This window comes from Terrapene carolina, unplaced genomic scaffold, assembly GCF_002925995.2.
Source record: "Terrapene carolina triunguis isolate 2854851 unplaced genomic scaffold, T_m_triunguis-2.0 Scaffold231, whole genome shotgun sequence".
In the NCBI taxonomy this organism is placed as follows: Eukaryota; Metazoa; Chordata; order Testudines; family Emydidae; genus Terrapene; species Terrapene triunguis.
The window spans coordinates 14,402,775-14,422,387 of NW_020664582.1; the positions used below are offsets into that span (position 1 = coordinate 14,402,775).

General features: G+C 38.3%; 1 protein-coding gene across 4 annotated transcripts in view; it reads left to right on the forward strand.

Moving 5' to 3' along the window:
- BCAS3 (BCAS3 microtubule associated cell migration factor) overlaps positions 1-19,613 on the forward strand; it is a 490,159-nt gene that overhangs the window by 173,356 nt on the left and 297,190 nt on the right. For all 4 annotated transcript variants that reach the window (XM_024211255.1, XM_024211257.1, XM_024211256.1 and 1 more), the window contains exon 15: positions 13,411-13,561. In XM_024211255.1, coding sequence (XP_024067023.1) covers positions 13,411-13,561 — 151 coding nt within the window. The remainder of the gene's footprint in view (positions 1-13,410; positions 13,562-19,613) is intronic.

Here is a 19,613-nt window from a genome sequence, read left to right on the forward strand (position 1 = left end):
TCAACTTTATCAGTGCAATGAATCCAGCTTCTCAGTGTATTCTGTTGATTTAGGTTGATGTTGTATGAATGCCATAGGAATATTCTGATTTATCATCCTGTTTACCTTGCCTGTCTATGAGTTGGAAACTTAGTTACATCCATTTGTTAATGTCTGAAAAGTTTTAACAGAAATTATTTTACATGTGCCTTAGGAAGAATTTACATCAGATTATAGTTCATTGTTTTATGTTGGCAAACACTCCAGGTGAACTAATTTTTAAAATAATATGCTTCTGGTTATCTTCTATGCATGCCAAATGTCAGAAAAGTGGGCCTTCTTTCTTTTCCTATTAATGCAAAGGGGATTTACGTTGCAGTTGATGAGTGTTACCCAAGTAAATCCTTTGTGTACGAGTTGGAGAATGGACTACTTAAAATGTATCATGATTCGGTTCTTTACAAGTCTTCCTGTTCTGAGTGTGTTTGTAGAGGTAGGAAGATTTCTCTCCCCCCACTCCGCCCCCACCATATTCTGGCAGTCTTGGATCACCTTGTAGTGATTACCACACTGACAGCTGGTGTAGGCCACTACGTTCTGGAAAACTCCAGGTGTTACGCTGGATCTCTTGGCCAGGAACTTTGTACAGTAAGTACACAATACCCATCAGTTATGGTATGACAGTGGATTACAAATTTAGAGTAGATGAGAGAATAGACTAGGACATATGTGAACGGTTGTTAACCGTAAGCACAAATTTGTATACTGGGCAGCTGCTTTACTGGTTGTAAGTAAGCTGTATTATAATAACGGATAATGAATCAGTGAAGTGGATAAGGTTGGTAGTATCTGCTGGGTCGTTGCTGCAATGGACGCAAACGCTCCATTACATCAGCTAGAGGAAGTGGAGGATTGACAAGAGACCAAAAGTTAGCACAGCAGATGGTCAGGTAGGGATGTAGGCTGAGAAAATTATATCATGGGGAGGGCATGATCATGAGGTGTTTTAGAGGGGGGCTTTTGTAGTGGGTATGGACGTGGATGGGGGAACAAGTGTAGGTTTCAGAAAACGGGCAAACGTCTCATTTACATGTACATGTGAAAAAGGCATGTGGTAGCATTCTGAACAGACTGGAGTTTGGATGAGAACTGTTTCAGGAGGGAATTGTCGTTACTGAGGCAGGAAGTGACAAATGGATGACTGAGCGATTTAGCAGAGGAAGGGTCAAGGCAATGGGTGATGCAAACTATGTTTTGGACATTTTTATAGGTGGACTTGCAGAGGAGTAATGGCACAGCAGAGCGAGATGTCAGTGACAGAACTGAGAGGTGGGAGAAAGGCTAGAGTTGAGAATGGCACTACAGTTATGAGGGAAATGTTCTTGCAAAGGTGGATGGTCTCGGTCTTGGTGACATCAAAATAAAGAACATTTCTATACGGTGAGCTGTTGATTTGTCAGAGGCAGGCGGAGAGGGAGTTGAGTAAAATGGAGTTCTACTCTGAAAAGTGACCCAGTAAAATGGCACTGTGAGGTTTTGTTTATTATTTCTGTTTTCCCCCTCAGTTATTTCCTATCAAATGTGCACAATTCACAAATAAAAAGATGTTTTCCCCATGAACTGAGCTGTGAAAGTCAAGTGTGATTGTTTTCTTCTTGTACATCACCAGTAATAAGCTTATCCTGCTGCTTAAGCCCTCAGCGACACCCATTATCATCTGATTGTCTCTGATGGGGTTGCACATTTCTTACTGATTGAAAGTTGGTGAACTATTATATTTGTGATGTACAAGAAGTAATAGAAGCCACAGCTTTATAGGCTCTGCAGGAGTAAAAAGTAGTGGAAAATCTGTTGTTGTTACTATGGACAGTTGAGGTGACTACACAAAGGGAGAGAGCTGTTGCGTAATGACGGATTACTTTTTCGTGTAGCTGCTTTTCAGAGCGGAACTGCATTTTAAAAGAGAGAGTTGTGTGTCATCAGAATAAAAGCAATCGCCAAGTTTAAACTTTGAAATAATGTGCTTGGGTGAAAAGAAGTAGCCAGTGAAGGGCAGAGTACAGCGCCATAAGGGGCTTTATAGAACAGTAGGTTAGTGTCAGAAGCACAGTTTACCACCAGACGTAAAGAAACAGGGATAAGAGTGAAACCTGGTGAGAAGAAGAGCAGGACAGCATGTTCTCAAGGATAATGTGGTTGATAATCTCAAATATTGCTTGGAAGTCAAGGAAGATGAGTAGTTTGAGAGAGCTATGATCAGTACAATTAAGGAGTTCGTTAACCGCCTTCAGAAGGGTGCTTTCATTGCTGAGAAAGATGTAAAAGCTGGCATGAGGCAATGATGCAGCAGGTGCCCAGGAGATGAGAAGGCTGTTGCCATAATTTTGTAGAGAATGGGGTAAGTCAGGTGTGAAAGGATATGAGGCACAGGTACAGTTGTTGAAGGTGGTGTTTTGATAGCTGAGGTTTTGATGAGGTAGGGTGAGAGATTCTTGTTATATAGCTGTTTGTTGATGATGGCAGCTACAGTGGGTGAGTTGTGGTGAGAAGGGAATAGATGGTATGAGGTTCGGGAGATACACTTCTCTGTTGGAACCCAGAGGAGGGCACTGGTGCAAACACTTCCTGCTTTCCCCAGTGGTGTATTCCTCAGGGAAACAGCACCTACCACTGTTGCAGGGGCATGAAATATATAGCCCTTCAGCCTGCAGGGTTGCAGCAAACCCTGTGTGTTTGTTTATAATCAGTGATTGATTATGCAGTAAATGGGTGCTGATCTTGTTGTCGTGAATATTTTATTCTTAAGTATTTAAATCAACTATGCCTTTTTTGGAGCCTAAAAATGCAAACATTTTAGGGAAAGAACTGAAGTGTTAAGACTGGAAATAAAATATACTTGTGTCTTTTAAAAGGTTTATCTTCACTCTTCTTAAATGTGCTGATTTGGCTTATTCTATTTGCTTAGTCTTTGTGGGCTGTTAAAATCAGTTGCTTTTTTCCCATCTGAAGGAAATGCATCTTTGACACTTCTCATGACCTGAGTCATGATGCTGTCACAGAGCCAGAAAACATCCTTAGCAGTCATGGGTAAAAAAGCAGAGCTGATGAGGGTGTGGGGTGGGGGGAGGAGAAGGGGGAGGAGAGAGAGAGATTCCTATGTTTTCCCCCCCCCGTTTTAATATTCCGTGGGTTTTAGACAAGTCACTTTTGTTATAATTTTCCATGGATGATATTCTCAGGTTCTCATATGCAATGCTTATCAGAGCACATTGTTTTATAACTTAGAAGAAATAAAGCGTATGCAACCTGGGTCAGATATCTGCCTAGAACTACTTTAAACATAATAATGTTTGTGCTAATTGCTGCAGACATAGCAAGGGCCGGGGGGGGAGACATGGACATTAGTACAAGGAAAAAGTGACAAAAAAGCAGCCACAACTTTATTAACATACATAAATTGGCTTGGCAGAATTTGATTTTTTTTTTATAATTTTGACATAATATCAATGCTTATTATAAAGCATATTTTAATTTTTATAAATGTCAATTTTCACATTTGCAGGAAAATTTTGGGGAGAGTGTCAGACAATCATTATTTAATGACAGTAGACTTTGAGATTCAAAATGCTAAATCTTTATAACCATTAAACACAAATTGTCAGAATCAAATGTCAAAGTATACAAAGTAAATATCCTGAAGTCAAACTCTAAGCAGCATTTTTCTTACATTGCCTACTTGTAAATTTTGATTGTTATTAATGGAGATATTTTTTGTCAGTTTGTGCATGCCTGGTGAAATTGACGGTTACCGATATTTACCAGTAAAAATCGAATCCTTCCATGTCTGTATATAACTAATACTTAATATTAGGTATCCGCAAGCTAAAAATTGTGATAGGCATGCTTTTATTTCTTCTCCCTGTACTCCACCCAATAAGGTTGTTCTCTACTGCACACAGACAGGTCATCCAAGAGGCTACCAGGCCAATCATTTGCACATTTTAATGCAAAAGTGTCCCATGTCTCATGCTGAGGGACTTCGTTCTCCCACAGCCAAAACTCCAGTAGTTCCTAGTGTTCAGTTTATTCTATTCCATAGGTCAGGGAAGCCCTTTGCCTTCCAACGGCACCAGGACTAAGGGCCCTCATTGTCTAAATTTTGCCTATGTCATCCAAACTTCTTGCAAGGATCCACCAATACAAAGAGGCCTTTAAATTTACACACAGAAGGGAAAAATGGAAGAGAAGCAGCAACAGCATATGCCTGTCTCCCCAAGCCCTGCACCACCGATCCCAAGATACACTGCTATAAAACATCTACAAATGGACAAGTAAACTCAGTGATTATGAATAACCAAGCCTGGAATCCATGACTCTGAGCAGAATTGTAGGTATGAATCCTGGTATAGACAGGATGGCAAGCGGCTGGATCCCCTCCCTGGTGCAGGCTTTTACTGGAGATGATTCAGCCAATGGGAGGCCATTTTAGCTGATTTCCCTGGCAATCACCAATTGGGGTGAACCAGCTGAAGTGTTACAGTCTGCTCCTACCTCTGCAGGGCGCTATGAAGTCCATAGCTGGCTATCAGAGGGAGGGATTTTTGTTTTTGTTTTTTCACTTCAGTGCAAGTTTTGCCCTAAGGATTGTAGGTTTGGACCAACGATATTTTCAGTTAAATGGACCCTGCAAGATTATTACGTAGTAAGATTTTGGTCCTGTTTCTTGATCTACTTTTAGATCTGTTTACAAAGCCAATGCCAGCTTTTATTCATATCCCCCTCTTCCCAAACCAAAAGCTTCAGTGCTTTTTTTTTTGTTTTTTTTTTTAATCCGTGCAGCTTTTACAAGCAACCTTGTCCTGTGTTCCGGGTGTGAGGGAGAGAGAGGGGAAATTGTCACGGGAACAGATCTTAGTTTCAAGTTTCCAATGAGATATTTTATAAGAAGTTAGCTAAGATCATGGATGTTTCCCTGACAGGAGGTCTCACAACTGTTAACATGGGACTCCATGTACATGCAGAAGAGTACCAGGGCTACTTCACACACAATTGCCTGTGTCTATGCATGTGCCTCCAAAGATTTCATTTCCATCCAAAAAAAAAAAGCATGTGCAGAAGTAGGAGTTTTGGCCAGCTGCATATCACCAGCAGTTTGAGCGCAGCTTGTACAGCTCCCATGTGGTGGGTTCTAATCCCAAGCAGAGCTAGAGTTTTAAATGCTTCACCCTGAGGATATATCTGCACTGCAATTAAAACCCCCTGGCTGGCTCACAGGCTCACTGTTCAATTGCGGTGTAGACGGTCAGGCTGGAGCCTGGGCTCTAAGATCCCGTGAGGTGGGAGGGTTCCAGAGCTTGGGCTGCCTGCAGTCTAACATGTCTGTGCCACACTTAAATAGCCCCGAGCCCGAGTCAACTGGCATGAGCCAGTCGCAGGTGTCTAATTGCAGTGGAGACCTATCCTTAGAGGAAGGTGAAGTGAATGGTGTAAATTCCTCTGTCGCTACCCCCAAGGGCTAGAAAGAATTTGAGGGTTTCAGTGAGAGTAATTTGTGGTTGAGGCAGTCAATGGTTTCCTGAAAGTGGAGATAGTGTAGCGAGGGAAGTAGTGGAGGCTTCAGATGGAGAGTGTGTGGATGTGGTGGGGAAGTGCGCCAATGGGTGTGGTATAAAATCCTAGAAAGATTGGAGGGGTGATATCCAGGGCCTGAGGTGAGCTTTCCCTCCACCAAGCAGGTAACTGAGGGTAGAGGAGTGTTTCTTTCCCCTGTAACTGGAGACACTTGGACTGGTGCATGTGCCTCTCAGGGGAACATTACGAGCACACAGGCTTGCCCGTTGGCATCAGATGCTCCATCTTTTCATACATAGACAAGGAAAGGGCTGCTTTCCCAGTACATTCATGTGAATAGATGCAGCCGTTTTATAAAAGATGAACAAAAAAGTGGTTTTAAACATTATGAAGACAAAAGGCCAAATTCTGCTCTCATCAGTATAAACATAACTGACCTCAGTGATTTACTCTGGATTTACATCAATGTAAATTCGAGAAAGTTTGACCTTGAGCGTCTAATCTGTATATAGCCACTGTAGCTAATAAAAGTGCTACTAGAAATATTCAGACATAGACTGTTAAATGGATCTTGTTCCTAGCAGTTTGCTGCTTGAAGCAGTTGCTGTGCAATGTTAAGAGGTAGCGGTTATTTTAATTAAGAGCTATAAAGTTTCCTGTTGTTGCACACCCAGTTCCCAGGAAAAAAGTAACATTTTGGGGAAGATTTAAATATGTTGCATCTTGTTGGCAGTAATTAGTGTTGTTCTTTTTTAATTAATTAAAAATATTATTGAATGATCTGTTACACCCTCCCAAACTACTTCTGTGAGCCAGCATTGCTTCCGCAGAGTTCTCTATTTGGGTCACAAGGCAGTATTTCTCACCAGGGCGCTGTTGTTTCCCCTTCCGACTCTAGTAGATTACAGATTATACTGGAACATGTCTGGGGAAAGGTCAGAAACGAGGGTGAAAGTCCTGGAACTGTAGCTGGGAAGCTTTTCATTCTCATCTATGAGACTTCTCGTATTGAATAAAAACCAAAACAAAATAAACCGCCACATGCATGATTTTTTTAACAGCATCCTCTTTTATATTTAGTAAGGATTGTATTTGTCTTGCGTTAAATAATTAGTGAGTATTTGGTTGAGGAATCTCTTACAATAGGCAGCAAAAGAAGGCTAAGCATGCTTCATTTTCTCATTGCTCAGCCTGCCAGTGATTGTGTGGATTCAAGTTATTGTGTGTTTTACTTACAGTCAGTAAGTTGCAGGATATTGATATTTGATGTTAACTTTGTTAAAATATTTGTTGCAGTTTGAATTTTAGTTTATTAAGTACAGTAGGATATTAAAAGCAGACCAAGTGCTTTGGAATTGAAATGATATAATTGTGTTACTTATTAGTTTTATTGGAATTATACAAGGAAGAATAAGAACACAAGGAAATACAGGATAATTTTTTTAAAAATCTTACATTGTTTTACTATATAGCTAAGAGAAGTTCAGTTCTACTCATGTTTTTCTGGAAACAACACAGAACAAGTTGAATGCTTATTATTCCCAATATACTAATATAAAACCTTACATAGGGCCAAAACCTGCTTGCCTTACTTATGTGTAAAGTGAAATTTCACAGTGCACACCATCATCCCACAACAGCTGACACTAGCCAGTCCAAGAATACCATATCCAACTGAAACTGCAGGGGAAATTTAGTAGGTAGAATTATATAATCTGAGTTTGAATTTACCCGAACTCTGGTGTTTACGCCCCTTCCTGTATTAGAAAGTGCACCTGTGATTTTAGAGCTTGATAGTGTGGTACTGGGTACCCCCTTCTCTAGTTGATCGAAGGTGGTGGTGATCAACACTTTGTAGGTTTGTCCCTTAAGTAACCAGGACTTAATTTTTTTTGTCTGTTCTAAAAGGTGACATCTTCAATAGGAAGGGGCCCCTCAGTATCCCACCCGACTGCCGACCAAGCCCAAATCTATACTGAGTTCATTGTCAAGTGATCAAGCAGCGAATCAACTCAGTATGCTGCTTGTTTTTGTAATGTATTACAAACTAACAATTCTAGCATGTTTGGATCAAAATGCAGTTTTCTGTCAGGTCTGGAAAAATTCAATTATAAAAAACAATAGAAATGTGCAGCTCGCTCTGTCATTTAAATCTTACAGATTAGCTCCCTACAGTACGTTATTCTGGTTTGTACTTTTTAAATTAAAATAAAAAAATTGTAAGTTAAAAGTTTGTCTGAAGCAGTCATCAACCTAATGTCCAGTTTTCAGAAGTACCTTGGTGCCTGGTGGTTTGCCACTTTCATATATTCTCAGTCACTGCATTCAGCAGCTAAGAACACCAACCCTTCATATCCTGCCTTTTTTTTTTTTTTAAAGGGGTGGGCAAAGGTAAAACCGAAACGACATTAGCCTTGCAATGGCATTACCTGGGAGTTGCGGCTGATGTCTTTTCCACAAATGTCCAACTTTGTCAAAAACCAGTAAATCTTGTGAAGTTTATTTTCCTTATAGCATCTGTGTTTTATAATGGTGCTTTTAATTTGTTTTTACTTTGTCTTTTGGGATTTCTTTTGTCCGGCGCTTTCAGGCCTCCCTTTTTTCAGTGGAAGTGAGTATGTTTAATGATGAGTGGTTTGGGAATATACCCCTGCAAAGTTGACATGACAGCCTGTTCGCTCTGTGTAATAACAAAGCCCATTGTTATTTTCTCTCTTCACTTTTATCCTCAACTTAATCCATTTCTCCTGTGAGTATTTGTGGTATAAAATGCCTGGGAAAAAACATGGCTCAGAACACTGAATGGGTCATAGGAGGTTTTCTTATCCCAGACTTTATGCCAATTGGTACCCAAGATAGAACCAATGAATTATTTTTTCCCATGCCTCAGTAGGCAGACTTTATCCAATGAAATATTGCCCCATTTAATAAATGTCTGCTGTTAGAATACCTTTTAAAAAGGCAAGAACATCCCATGATTTTCTCCTAATTTCATCTTTTGTTCTCTGTCTATATATCTCTGTGTAAACATTCATAGATAAGATTCAGCAGCAGCTTCAACTAAAACAAGAGAACCAATTTCAATAATGGTAATCCAAAAAGCAGAATTTGGATTCAGGGTAGAAAACACTCAAGAAGTTTGGGATTTGGGTTTAGCTCAGATCAGGAGTTTGGATGCTTATCCAAACTTTCTCTTCCTCTTGAATCTGTAATATTTGGCTGGGAATTTTTGTGAGAGCTGCCTTTCAGGAGGTGTTCTGGCCCTTGACTTGAACCTGGGAGTGCCGAGATACAGGGAAGTGGCATGATGTACATAAAAAAACACCTTAAATTAAAGTGCCCACAACAGATGGTAAAAACAGCCCCTCCTTGCACAGCCCTTGAGCCTGACAGAAGAAAAACCTCTCCAGTGACATCCCATAGACAGATAAATACTTAACCAAAAAGATGTGCCTTGCTCTGTACGCTGAAGGTCAGTAAACTCAGACACTGGCAGATCACCAAGGAAGAGAGATCCACAGCTAGGGACGCTCTAGTGAAAATGTTCTGTCTCCAGTCCTTACGAGGGCATGTCTGTTATGAAGGTGCCAGGAGTTGCTTTTTTTTAAGTTCCCTCTGAATGGATTGCTATAGAAGGTATTCCTGGAAAAGTCAATCAGGCAGTACCCTGCCTGGTTTATGTGCAATTGTCAGTATGAAAACAAGCTTCTGAAGTTAGCATGTCATTTCAAGCTAATTTTCGACGTTTAGGGAAGCTGTTGGAACTGTATTCCTGCTTTTTGTTACTTATCAATAGGTATATTTGAAGTGTTGATTTATCCTACACACATACTGCAAAATAATTTGACTGTGCTATGCTGAAGGATTCTTCACTATACAAAATTCTTTTGATATTTCTGAAGGACTTAAACTTTGTCGCTGTGTCCTTTGACAGTGAATCAACAACTGCTTGAGCTGTGGAAATAATGTTGATGCTTGACTGCATTCTTTGTGCTCTTTTGGCCTGATCCTACTGTCTTGTGTGCAAAACTCCCATTTACTGAATGGGAGTTGCATGCTTCTAAGGGCTAGAGGACGGGGGATAATTTTTTATTGGGTTTTTGGACAGATACAATAGCATGCACAAAGTTTAAAAAAACCCTGACCTGTTAAATGTAATCTTTGGAACACCACTTCATTCCAGTAGTGGATGTACAATGTAGGTCTTGCTGAATGCATGATAAAGAAATCCCAGTCACAGAGTGCATTTACTGTATCCCCACGGCTATGCAATTAAGAAGTCAAGGTTGTATCTTTATGATGGGACTGAGGCAACATTGTCCAGACAATAGAGATACCACTTTATAGAACATTTCCATACTAAAAGTATCTAAATATAATTCAAATGAAAACTATTATTATTACTCTTTCTAAATAAAGTAGCATTTTTCCTAACCTGATTCATCTGCACTAAGTAGAGCTTATTTAAAAGTCAAATTATCAAGCAAAATGCTCACTCCTAAGTCACTAAAATTTTTCTCTTAACCCTTTTGTACCATTCTGGTTTTTAATTTCTGATTTGCACCATGGTTGGTGACTGTATTTTCAAAATTATGCAACTAAATTTTGCTTAAAAGAAAGTGTAGATTGATAGGTATTTGATGCCAGATTAGATGTTTAAAATGGTTGAATCTGTTATGTTTGGATCTTTTACTCTCGACTTCATTTCTGCTGTGAAACGTTGAGTGTTTTGATGACTGGGTTGGTTAATTTTTAATTTAAATTTGTATCTTTTCAGGCAGTAAAACTTTATTTTTAAAACTAAAATATCTGAACTCAGAAGATATTTCTGCCCTAGAAATTATGAACAAGTTAAACGTCCTGCTTCTTACCCACACCTAGTTACTTCGTAACACACCTCTTTCATCCTTAAAGGATAGTGATTTTTGCAGTCTCTAGGCAATGCTTGTGAATAATTAGTTAAACTTTGATTCTGTTCCTATATTTATTTTTAATGCAATTTTCAACTGAAAGCAATGCATGCTTTTCTTTCTGTGTAGAGTATCTGCAATAGGTTAAATGAGAGCACCTTAACTCTAGCACAGTTTTAAATGATAACATTGGTGACGTTTTAAAGTGAAAGTGTTTTTCATTAAATATCACAAATGGCAAAGTGCTTTGTTAGAAACAACAGAAATGAATGCATATAGGATTGGTTTTCCAAGATGGTTTAAAGCGTCAGAAGTCACAATCTTGAAAACAAACCTCATATAGTCAAGTATCGTGTCTTTGTTAATTCTGATTGAGTAAGGTCTTAGTTTCTGCAAAGTGACTGCAATATGATTTAGGCAGGAATTAAAGTAGGATTTACAGCAACAATTCTTTGTACAGTCCTCCTAAAAAAAAGTAAATAAATAAAAGCTGCTTTAATGCATTCCCAGAACACAAGCAAACAAGTTGAAAGGAATATTCTATTTTGTTCCAATTTATCATCTCTTAAGCATCTTTATTTCCCTTTATATATTTTTGTTCTTTCCTTTTTTTCTTGTCTTCCTTTGGTTGTCATTAAAGACACCAGAAAAATGCTTAGTGTAAAAAAGTAAAGTATAGTATAATGTATCAAACAACTCAGAAAAACGTCGCTACTCCTTAGATCCTTCACTCTGTAAAATACAAATGTTACAGTGACTAATTGCTGTGCATGTGTGTGTATTGGTATTTTTAAGATTCCTGAAAGAGGATCTAATCCTCCAAACTGCTGAGTGTCCTCACCTGCCCCACAGGATCCCTCAACTTTAATGGGAGTTGAGGAAGCTCGGCATCTTTCAGCGTAGATCTAATTTATGATTACTCACTTTTCCTGCACTCAAAAATCCTATTGAATTCAGTGGCAGCTTTGCGTTTGGAAGGCTAATTAATTGCTGCATGGTACTGAGATTTGAGTGCATTGAGTAATTACGGATTCCTTGTATGTACTGTATACAAATTACTGTTGCAACAGGCAGATGGGGTTCAGAACTTGATCAGTGCAACATTACAATTACTCATCATATTCCTAACAGAAAAAAGAAAGCAAGGTATAGATATTTGGAATCACTTTTTTAGGTATCACTGTTTTCTGTGTTGAATGTTGCTGCTTATGTTGAATACAGAGTGAGGAACACATTTTTTAAAAGGGGCTTGATGACATATAATAGTAACTAATTACACAAAAATGCAGAAAACTATTTTATACTCTTTCCACATGAACCAAGAATGAATCTTCAAGGAAACTAATCAAAGATTTTTTTGAGAAAAGAATTGAAGCCTCAGGCTTAATTTAAACGAGGGGTTTTTTTTCTTTCTTTCTTTCTTGTTATTACCCTCTACCCCCAAGTTAGTTCAGGAAAATCTCTATAGTTCTAAATGAAGTCCGTACTCAGAGACTATTCAATAGGCTGGTTATTCATTAAAGCCCTGCCATTTCTCTTAAAATGTATTGAATAATGCGCAGACCGGATACCTAACACAAAATACACTTTGTAATTTCATCATTTTTTTGTTTGTGTGCTTTCCTAAAACACAGTTTTCTACATACTCGATAGAAAAACAAACACAAAACCCCAAGCTAACGGTTATATGGTATTAAAAGGAGGGTAAAGGAAGCATTGAGTGTCTTTAGGAAGATGAGACATTCATTAAGATTTTTCCGCCTTCCTTTTCCTATCTTCAATCCATCTGAAGTACCATTATAGCTTTTCAGCCTGCTTCCTGTGAGAAACTCTTTTCTTTGCTGTTATTCTTCCTTGAAAAAAGGTGGCTGCACTTCAGTCAGGATTGTATGGATTTGGCCTGGGATTTGTATAATATCTATGTAGAATGCATCAGTTGTTTAGGAACTTAATTCCCAATATGGCTTCCTTTTGATTAAGGACAAAGCCAGCATTTCACAGCATTATAGGAACACAGAAAAACAAGTTAATGATCTAAACCTTTTAATTCACAGTTGCTTGTCTATTTAAAGTACTTTTGATTCTATTATAAACAGACTGGCCCCTTTTTGTTTCATTTCTTTCTTTCTTTCTTTGGTTTCTTTACATTTCTTTCACTGTTGGCCATGAAATTTGTAGCTAGTTTCCTTTTCTAACTGAAGAATGAAAGGTTGTCATTGCAGAATGATACAGAAAGTAGGAAAGCATATCTAAACTAAGCATATGTCCAAAACAGACCTTCTATCTTAGTAATTTGAAATAAGTTTAGTTGGGGGGGGGGGGAAGGGAGGGATTCTTTCCCTTTTCTAAATGCTATATTTTGGCTATTTTATTTCTCTTGTTTTGAAGGACAGTGAAGTTTTTCTTTTTACAATAAACTCTTGATTTTTCTCTTATTTTAGTTTAACTTTCCTTCATTTTATTCTTTATATGTAAGTAGCATGTATTTTTCTATCCTTTCTTCAGTGCAGCAGGTTGCTATTATAGGATACCATACTTTCACTCATGGAGGCAGCAAAAATGTTCTTTTTTCAGAACTTCTCAATGTAAAGCACAGTATGAGGTACTGCAGGACAAAAATTCCTTTCTAGAGTATTTACCTTTTCCATAGACAATTTGGATTCAGAATCTGCTTCTCCAATTGGACTTTGGAATGGCTGACTTTATTACTATAGGCTACAATTTCTTCATCTCCTTAGATATGAAAAATATTTTTATTGCTGTTTTATCTGCTTCTGTATATTTTTCTATCGTTTTAAGATGAATTCCGTAGAGATTTTTTCTTTTTCTTCATCAATAGAAGTCTATTATTGTATATTTAAAACTGTTAATTTTATATGGTTATCAGAAATGATAAACGGGGGGGAAATTTCCAGTAATAATTTTTTTTAATTTTTTCCATCTCTTCAAGGTAAACTGAATAACCAAGATACTTACAATAATTTCACTAATAATAATCCTGGGAACCCACGACTCTTGCCACTTCCAAGTTTGACTGTGGTGGTACCTCTTGCACAAATCAAACAGCCAATGACCTTAGGGACCATCACCAAACGCACAGGGTAAGTGTATCTGCATGACATTTCTTATTAACACTGTTTGTGGTTGTTCGACAAAATACTCATAGAACTAATTCATGCGATTAGTGATGCTTTTCTGATTTATGCTTTGTGTTTCCAGCATACATATAATTCTGTGGCACAAAACTTAGGTAGAAAGTAAGAATAAGTATTAAAAATACATAAAACAGATCTGTCTAAGAATTCAGAAGCATAAATGTTTGTTTGTTTGGATTGATGGATCATTTTCTTGCAACCACTTCATGGACATATTCTACATTGACATGAGTAGACATTATGCATAAGGAACAAGTATAAAATGTGTCTTGGTCTACGTTGAATCATATACGGTGAGCTCTTGAATAGTTTCCACCTTAAAGAAAACTTGTTTTAAATATGTTTTTGGTTTCTAAATTCTTCAACCATAGTGGTAGTTGTCTGTCACATATGGAAAGGCAGCAAACCAGGGGTGACTGTTGTGGAAGCAGAGAACTCTGTTATTCTCCGACACTATAGATACATATATAGAAAAATCCTATACACATAAATCTATGTTTCTAATGTTTTCCTGACAGGTTAATTCTGTCTATGTACCCTATTGATTTGAGTAATTTTTTTTATATAAAACACATCTCATCGGAACCCTGAGAATCCTCCTCATTTTCACCAGCTTTTACACATCCCATGCACTTAGTATTAAGGTAAGGAGGACTAGACCGATTTCCTTCTGATTTCATTGATCAGTCACAGGGGTCACTCGTGGGTGCTTACAAAGGAACTGTCTTTTTTTCCCTGTGTTTGTACAGCATCTAGCACAGTGGAAAACTGGTCCATGACTAGGGCTCCTTGGCACTATGGTAATTCAAATGATAATGATATTAATACCCCTGTACAGTGGACTACCTCCGCAGCACTCCTCACCCCAATCGTTTAACTTAGTACAGTAGGCTAAAACTTGGGTTTGAAGCACACGCATGTCTGCTGCCACATGTTGAAGTTCTCCTCTCCATAGCTCTTAAAGGGCCTGTGGAATTTTTCAAAGATGTGTTTGCTCCCGTGTCCTTGATCAAAATTTCCCTTTCCACTTACTGTTCTGCAGGATGCTATTCGCTTGTTGATTTTCGCCATCCATCCAAGAGTCAGCTACATTTTAGTAGTTCTGTATGTATGGTGTATAAAGCACTTTAGGATCCTCTGGTATGACAAGCACTACTAAATAAGTGTACATTATTATTATTATTTATTTATTTATCTATTTATTATTAAATAGGACATTAACCAACCATATAATGCACACTTAGCAAAGAGGCACAAAGCAAGTTCAGGTTTCACAGATTTTAAAATTTTGGGGTATTTGCTCCTGAAATTGACTAGTATCAGCTGACCGTTGATATTTTGTGTGGTTAAATAGCCATCTGTCTCTGGAAAAGTCTGAAAACTTCCAGTTTCTGCAGTTCATGAATAAACTCTCAATGATACATTTTTTTCCCCTCCTTCCTGGAGAAGCTCAAATCCTGAAGGTTCGACAGGTAGAGCTTTATTTTAAAAGTTTGACTCAGTCATTCCCTTATTGACTGAGACTTCTATATGTATGAGAAACATGCTTATGTGGATACCCTAGCACAACTCCCTTCCTATTCACAGCCTATTCATGGAGTTTGGGGGCTGGCAAGTAAGTACCATCTTGCCACCCTTAGTTCCCTGCTCAAAGCCACATTACCTAGATTTCACATGGGGACAGGCGAATTTCACCTTAGTGCCCTTCAATGGGAATTTTACTTGAGTAAGCAGAGAGTAAGGATTTCAGGATTGTGACCTTTATTCTGGTTAATTACTCATTCTCTGATATGATGTCTGGGATATTTTATAAAATGTATTTATTATTATACTTTACATAGCTCTACAGGTATGCCTGACAAGGTCCTAAGGGTCATATAATCTAACCACCCAGTTCTGCATTGATGTGAATGGGAGTTTCGTCAGGCCTTAGTGCCGAGTTCCGAGCAAAAGCTGAACACCTGTGATACTCCTTGACTTTGGTGGGAATTGTAAGTGCTCAGCACCTCTGATGATTTGCCCCTGAACTGTGCAGAGAATTGTAGACAGAACGTGTGGAACAACAGAGAAGCAGGGACAAGGGAAAACTGTAGTTTATTTCTTCCATGCATACCTTGCAAGTGGTTTTTTTTGCAATATAATCACAGATGAGGGAGGAAAATGGAGCGTGGAGATGAATGCTGGAAAGAAAGTGAGCCAGGAAGAGGAGAGGGAGGGAGGGAGAGAGACTGATGACCAGGAGGAGGGGAAGGCATGGCGTGTGCATCAAAAGAGGAACAGGTAGAGGGATATCTCAGTGGTTTGAGCATTGGTCTGCTAAACCCAGGGTTGTGAGTTCAATCCTTGAGTGGGCCATTTAGGGATCTGGGGCAAAAATCTGTCTAGGGATCAGCCCTGCTTTGAGCAGGAGGTTGGACTAGATGATCTCCTGAGATCCCTTCCAACCCTGATATTCTATGATTCTAAGTCAGGGGTGGGAGAAGGAGACAGAGAGGAGTTGAGCAAAAGGACTAGGAGGAGCACAACAGTGGGAGGAGGAGGATATGAGAATGTAGGTTTCGGCACAGACACATAGACTCTTGAAGATGAGCACAGGGAGCTTGAACCACAGTGATAGGCCCTGTTGGAACTGAGAGCAAGAGAGATGGTTGAAGGAGACAAGAAGCCAGTGGAGACGTGAGGAGGGGAATAACATGATTGGAGTGACAGAAGGGGAAGATGGTAAAAGTCAGCTTTGTGGTTGTAGTTGACCCCACTTCTTTGATTTTCAGTGGTAATTTTTGCTGCATTTTCTGAGGCCATTTATTAAAAAAAAAATGTGACGGTGATGCCATTGAAATTTTGTACAAGTAATGCAGAAATAACTGAAATCTTGCATTTTATTTCTACATATTATTCTGTACCTATCTTAAGTGTTTAGTTCATGCTCGGCTTTTTCCACATGTAAATTTCCTATTCACAAACGTTGCCCTATCCTATTATTTTATGTAATTTTTAAAATGAATTGAGCACAAAATATTCAATGAGGCTTATGTGTGTGTGTGTGTGGGGGGGGGGAATGGTCATGGAAAGGACCCCAGCTATGTAAGTACAATTTTCATGAATGGGCTGATAATATTCAGCAAATCCTGTGTAAATGTGTAATACTAAGCTTATGGCTGCCTTCTTTTGTTCTGTGTCCAAAATATTTGATGAAAGTACACAAAATTAACATGAAAAGCTGTATTTACAAAGCAGAGATTTAAGAGGAATGCCTAGGATCCAAGAAGCCTGGCATGCCTAAAATGGCCAAACTGAGACAGCAGCCTTAACTTAAACCTCCAGGGGGCAAAGCGTGTGTTTGACATATTTAACATCTGCCCTCATATTTCTAGAAACACATAGCAATGTAAGTCTGTACGGTGTAATATTTAGACAGGACAGGGACCATCTGCCTAGCTCTAAGAAGTGTAGGAGGCATGTATTACTACAAATGGCAAAAGACAGATGTATTTACACCTACGTGGTCAGCACCTTTAAGCAGTGCTTCAAGGAAACAAGGCAGTCTTTGGACGCAGCTGCTTAACCTTGTGATTGTGCAGTGATCAGAGAGGGAGGAAGTGCTTGAAATCAGTTGGATTTTACAACTACTATACAGTGGTCATCAAAATTGGTTCTTTCTGTTGCTTTTAAAAATCAGATTTTAAATCTATTATGGTACAATTCCAGAAAGAAAAAGTAAGACTAAAACAATAACAGATAACTCCTAGTTTTAGATTTGTCTGCTTTCTTAGTTATTAGCATCTGAAAAGCGCTTCTTTCATTAGAATACTTAAGCAGCATTTATAACTGGATTCATCAAGCAAATAGTGGTTGTTTTTGTTCTAGTTTTTCCCAGGACAACAAAATATTTTTTCATACAAAAAGATTAATCAATGCCCTTAATATTATCGATCTCAAATCAACATGTTATTTTCTTGGCAACCAGAGAGGAGTAAACTTTCAGAATGAGTCCAGAGTTAGCCACATGGGAATGAAATATAAGAATCAGGAGTTGCGTCATCACGGTGTTTCTCACTGGAGCTTTTTTTGTCAAGTAAACCTGCAAAACTCAGAACATTTTCTGACCACTTATTAAGCTCCTTTCTTTTGAATGCAGGTTACACCCCTAGGGTTGAAGACCAAGAAAAATGGCATCTCTTGTTTCCCAGGACTGTTCTTTCTTTGGTTTCCTTCCTGTGCGTCTTCCCTTGACTTTTTCATTCCCCCGCCACTTTCTCTTAAACTGTCTATTCTGCCGTCTCCATTTGGCACTTCACTCTTACCCCCAATTTTTTAATAAGCCTCTTGACTCGCTTTCCTGCAGTTTGTCCTATCAACACTTTAACACCACAAAAGATTCCCTAAAGGGACTCTCTACACTTTCAAGAAAGAAGGACGATCTTGTAGTTAAAGCCTGGGCATGGGGGCTGGGAGATGTAGGCTCCACCACAGATTTCCACTGTGTCTTTGGGACAGTCACTGAACCACTGTGTGTCAGTATCCCCATTAACAGATAGGAAGAATAATACTGATTTCCCTTGGAAAAGTGTGGTGTGCCCTAATTCATTCATTTTTTTTGCAAAGCGCTTATAAATCCTAAAAGGGAGGTTTCTATGGAGGGACAAATGATTTATTTCCTGAGAGAAACAATAGAAAACTAGACAATCTGACTGTCTTGGGACCATTTAAAAAAAAGACAGCACTTGAATGTATTAATTGGAGGAAAGCTTTGTGTTTGCAGTTGACCTATTATAAGTACATCCTGTTTCAGTGGAGTGAATTTTATTTAGTTTCCAGTTCATACGAATGTGGTAAAATAGATGAACTGTAACAGAGAAGAAGAAATAAATGATAAAATAATTGCTACAAAGGAAAATTCTTGTAAATGTTTGCTCCTTTGACAGCAGCATTTATTTTAAATTTCTCAAGGGATGGTCATTTATGTTGGTATCGTACTTCAGTCACAAATATAACATAGCTACACTGAAACCCCCATATGTCAATTTCTGTAGTAGTCTCTTGCCAAAACAAAGCCTTACAGTGCTCCTTACAGGAACAAATCTGATTTTTCCTCTTTGAAAGGTTTGAGTTCATATATGTGAAACTTTATCCATTTCCCCTCCTCCCGCTTTTTTTTATTATATAAAATAAGGAGAGGGAAATGTAGATAAAGTCTCTGATGTTGAAACGGGCTGAGATTTTATCATTTTAATGTTTCCCATCTCCTGTACTATTTGTTCAGAAAATCATTGATATCCGTTTGATGTGTTTTGACTCAGAAGAGCTTAATTTATCCCAGGTCCGATTAGTGATGCAAACAAAAATAAGAAGAGCAATATCATGATCCAATTACGTAGGCAACAACAACTGAAAAAAAAATCAAGTATGCATTAAAACTAAATCCAAGTAAAAGCTTAGAAAGACAATGATTAGTGTGCCTGTACGTTTATTGAAAACTTTCTATTTTGGTCACATTTTTCAAACATGGTTATGTATCATCTGAAGAATTAGAATTAGTATACTAAACTTTGGTAATAAAGAAGCAGCTCTAGCTCTTTGTAATTTGTTTGAAGTATTGTGATTTATCCCTCATTTTGCCCAAATGTCACAATTTCTTTATGAAATATCAGGGAAACCTGATAGTAATGGGAGGTTAGGGTAAGTAGATATTGTTGAATTTATTAAGATCTTGAATAGTTACATATTTTTAAAAAACGTGCTAAAGCAGTAAAATCAAATAAGTTTTGGATTTCTTAAAACTCATGATCAGATTGAAAACCAGGTGAAAAAATAAAAAATACGGTTTGAATTTTGAATCATAATCACCGTCATTTAATATTTTTTCCTTTGGGAGACAATTCCCAATATACTCTCTTATGTGCACTTGGCATTCGAGCCACTGCAACATAGAACTTCAGTGGCTTTTTTTCCCCCCGCCTTGACATTGCTGTGTTATTGTCACCCAGCATAGCCATCT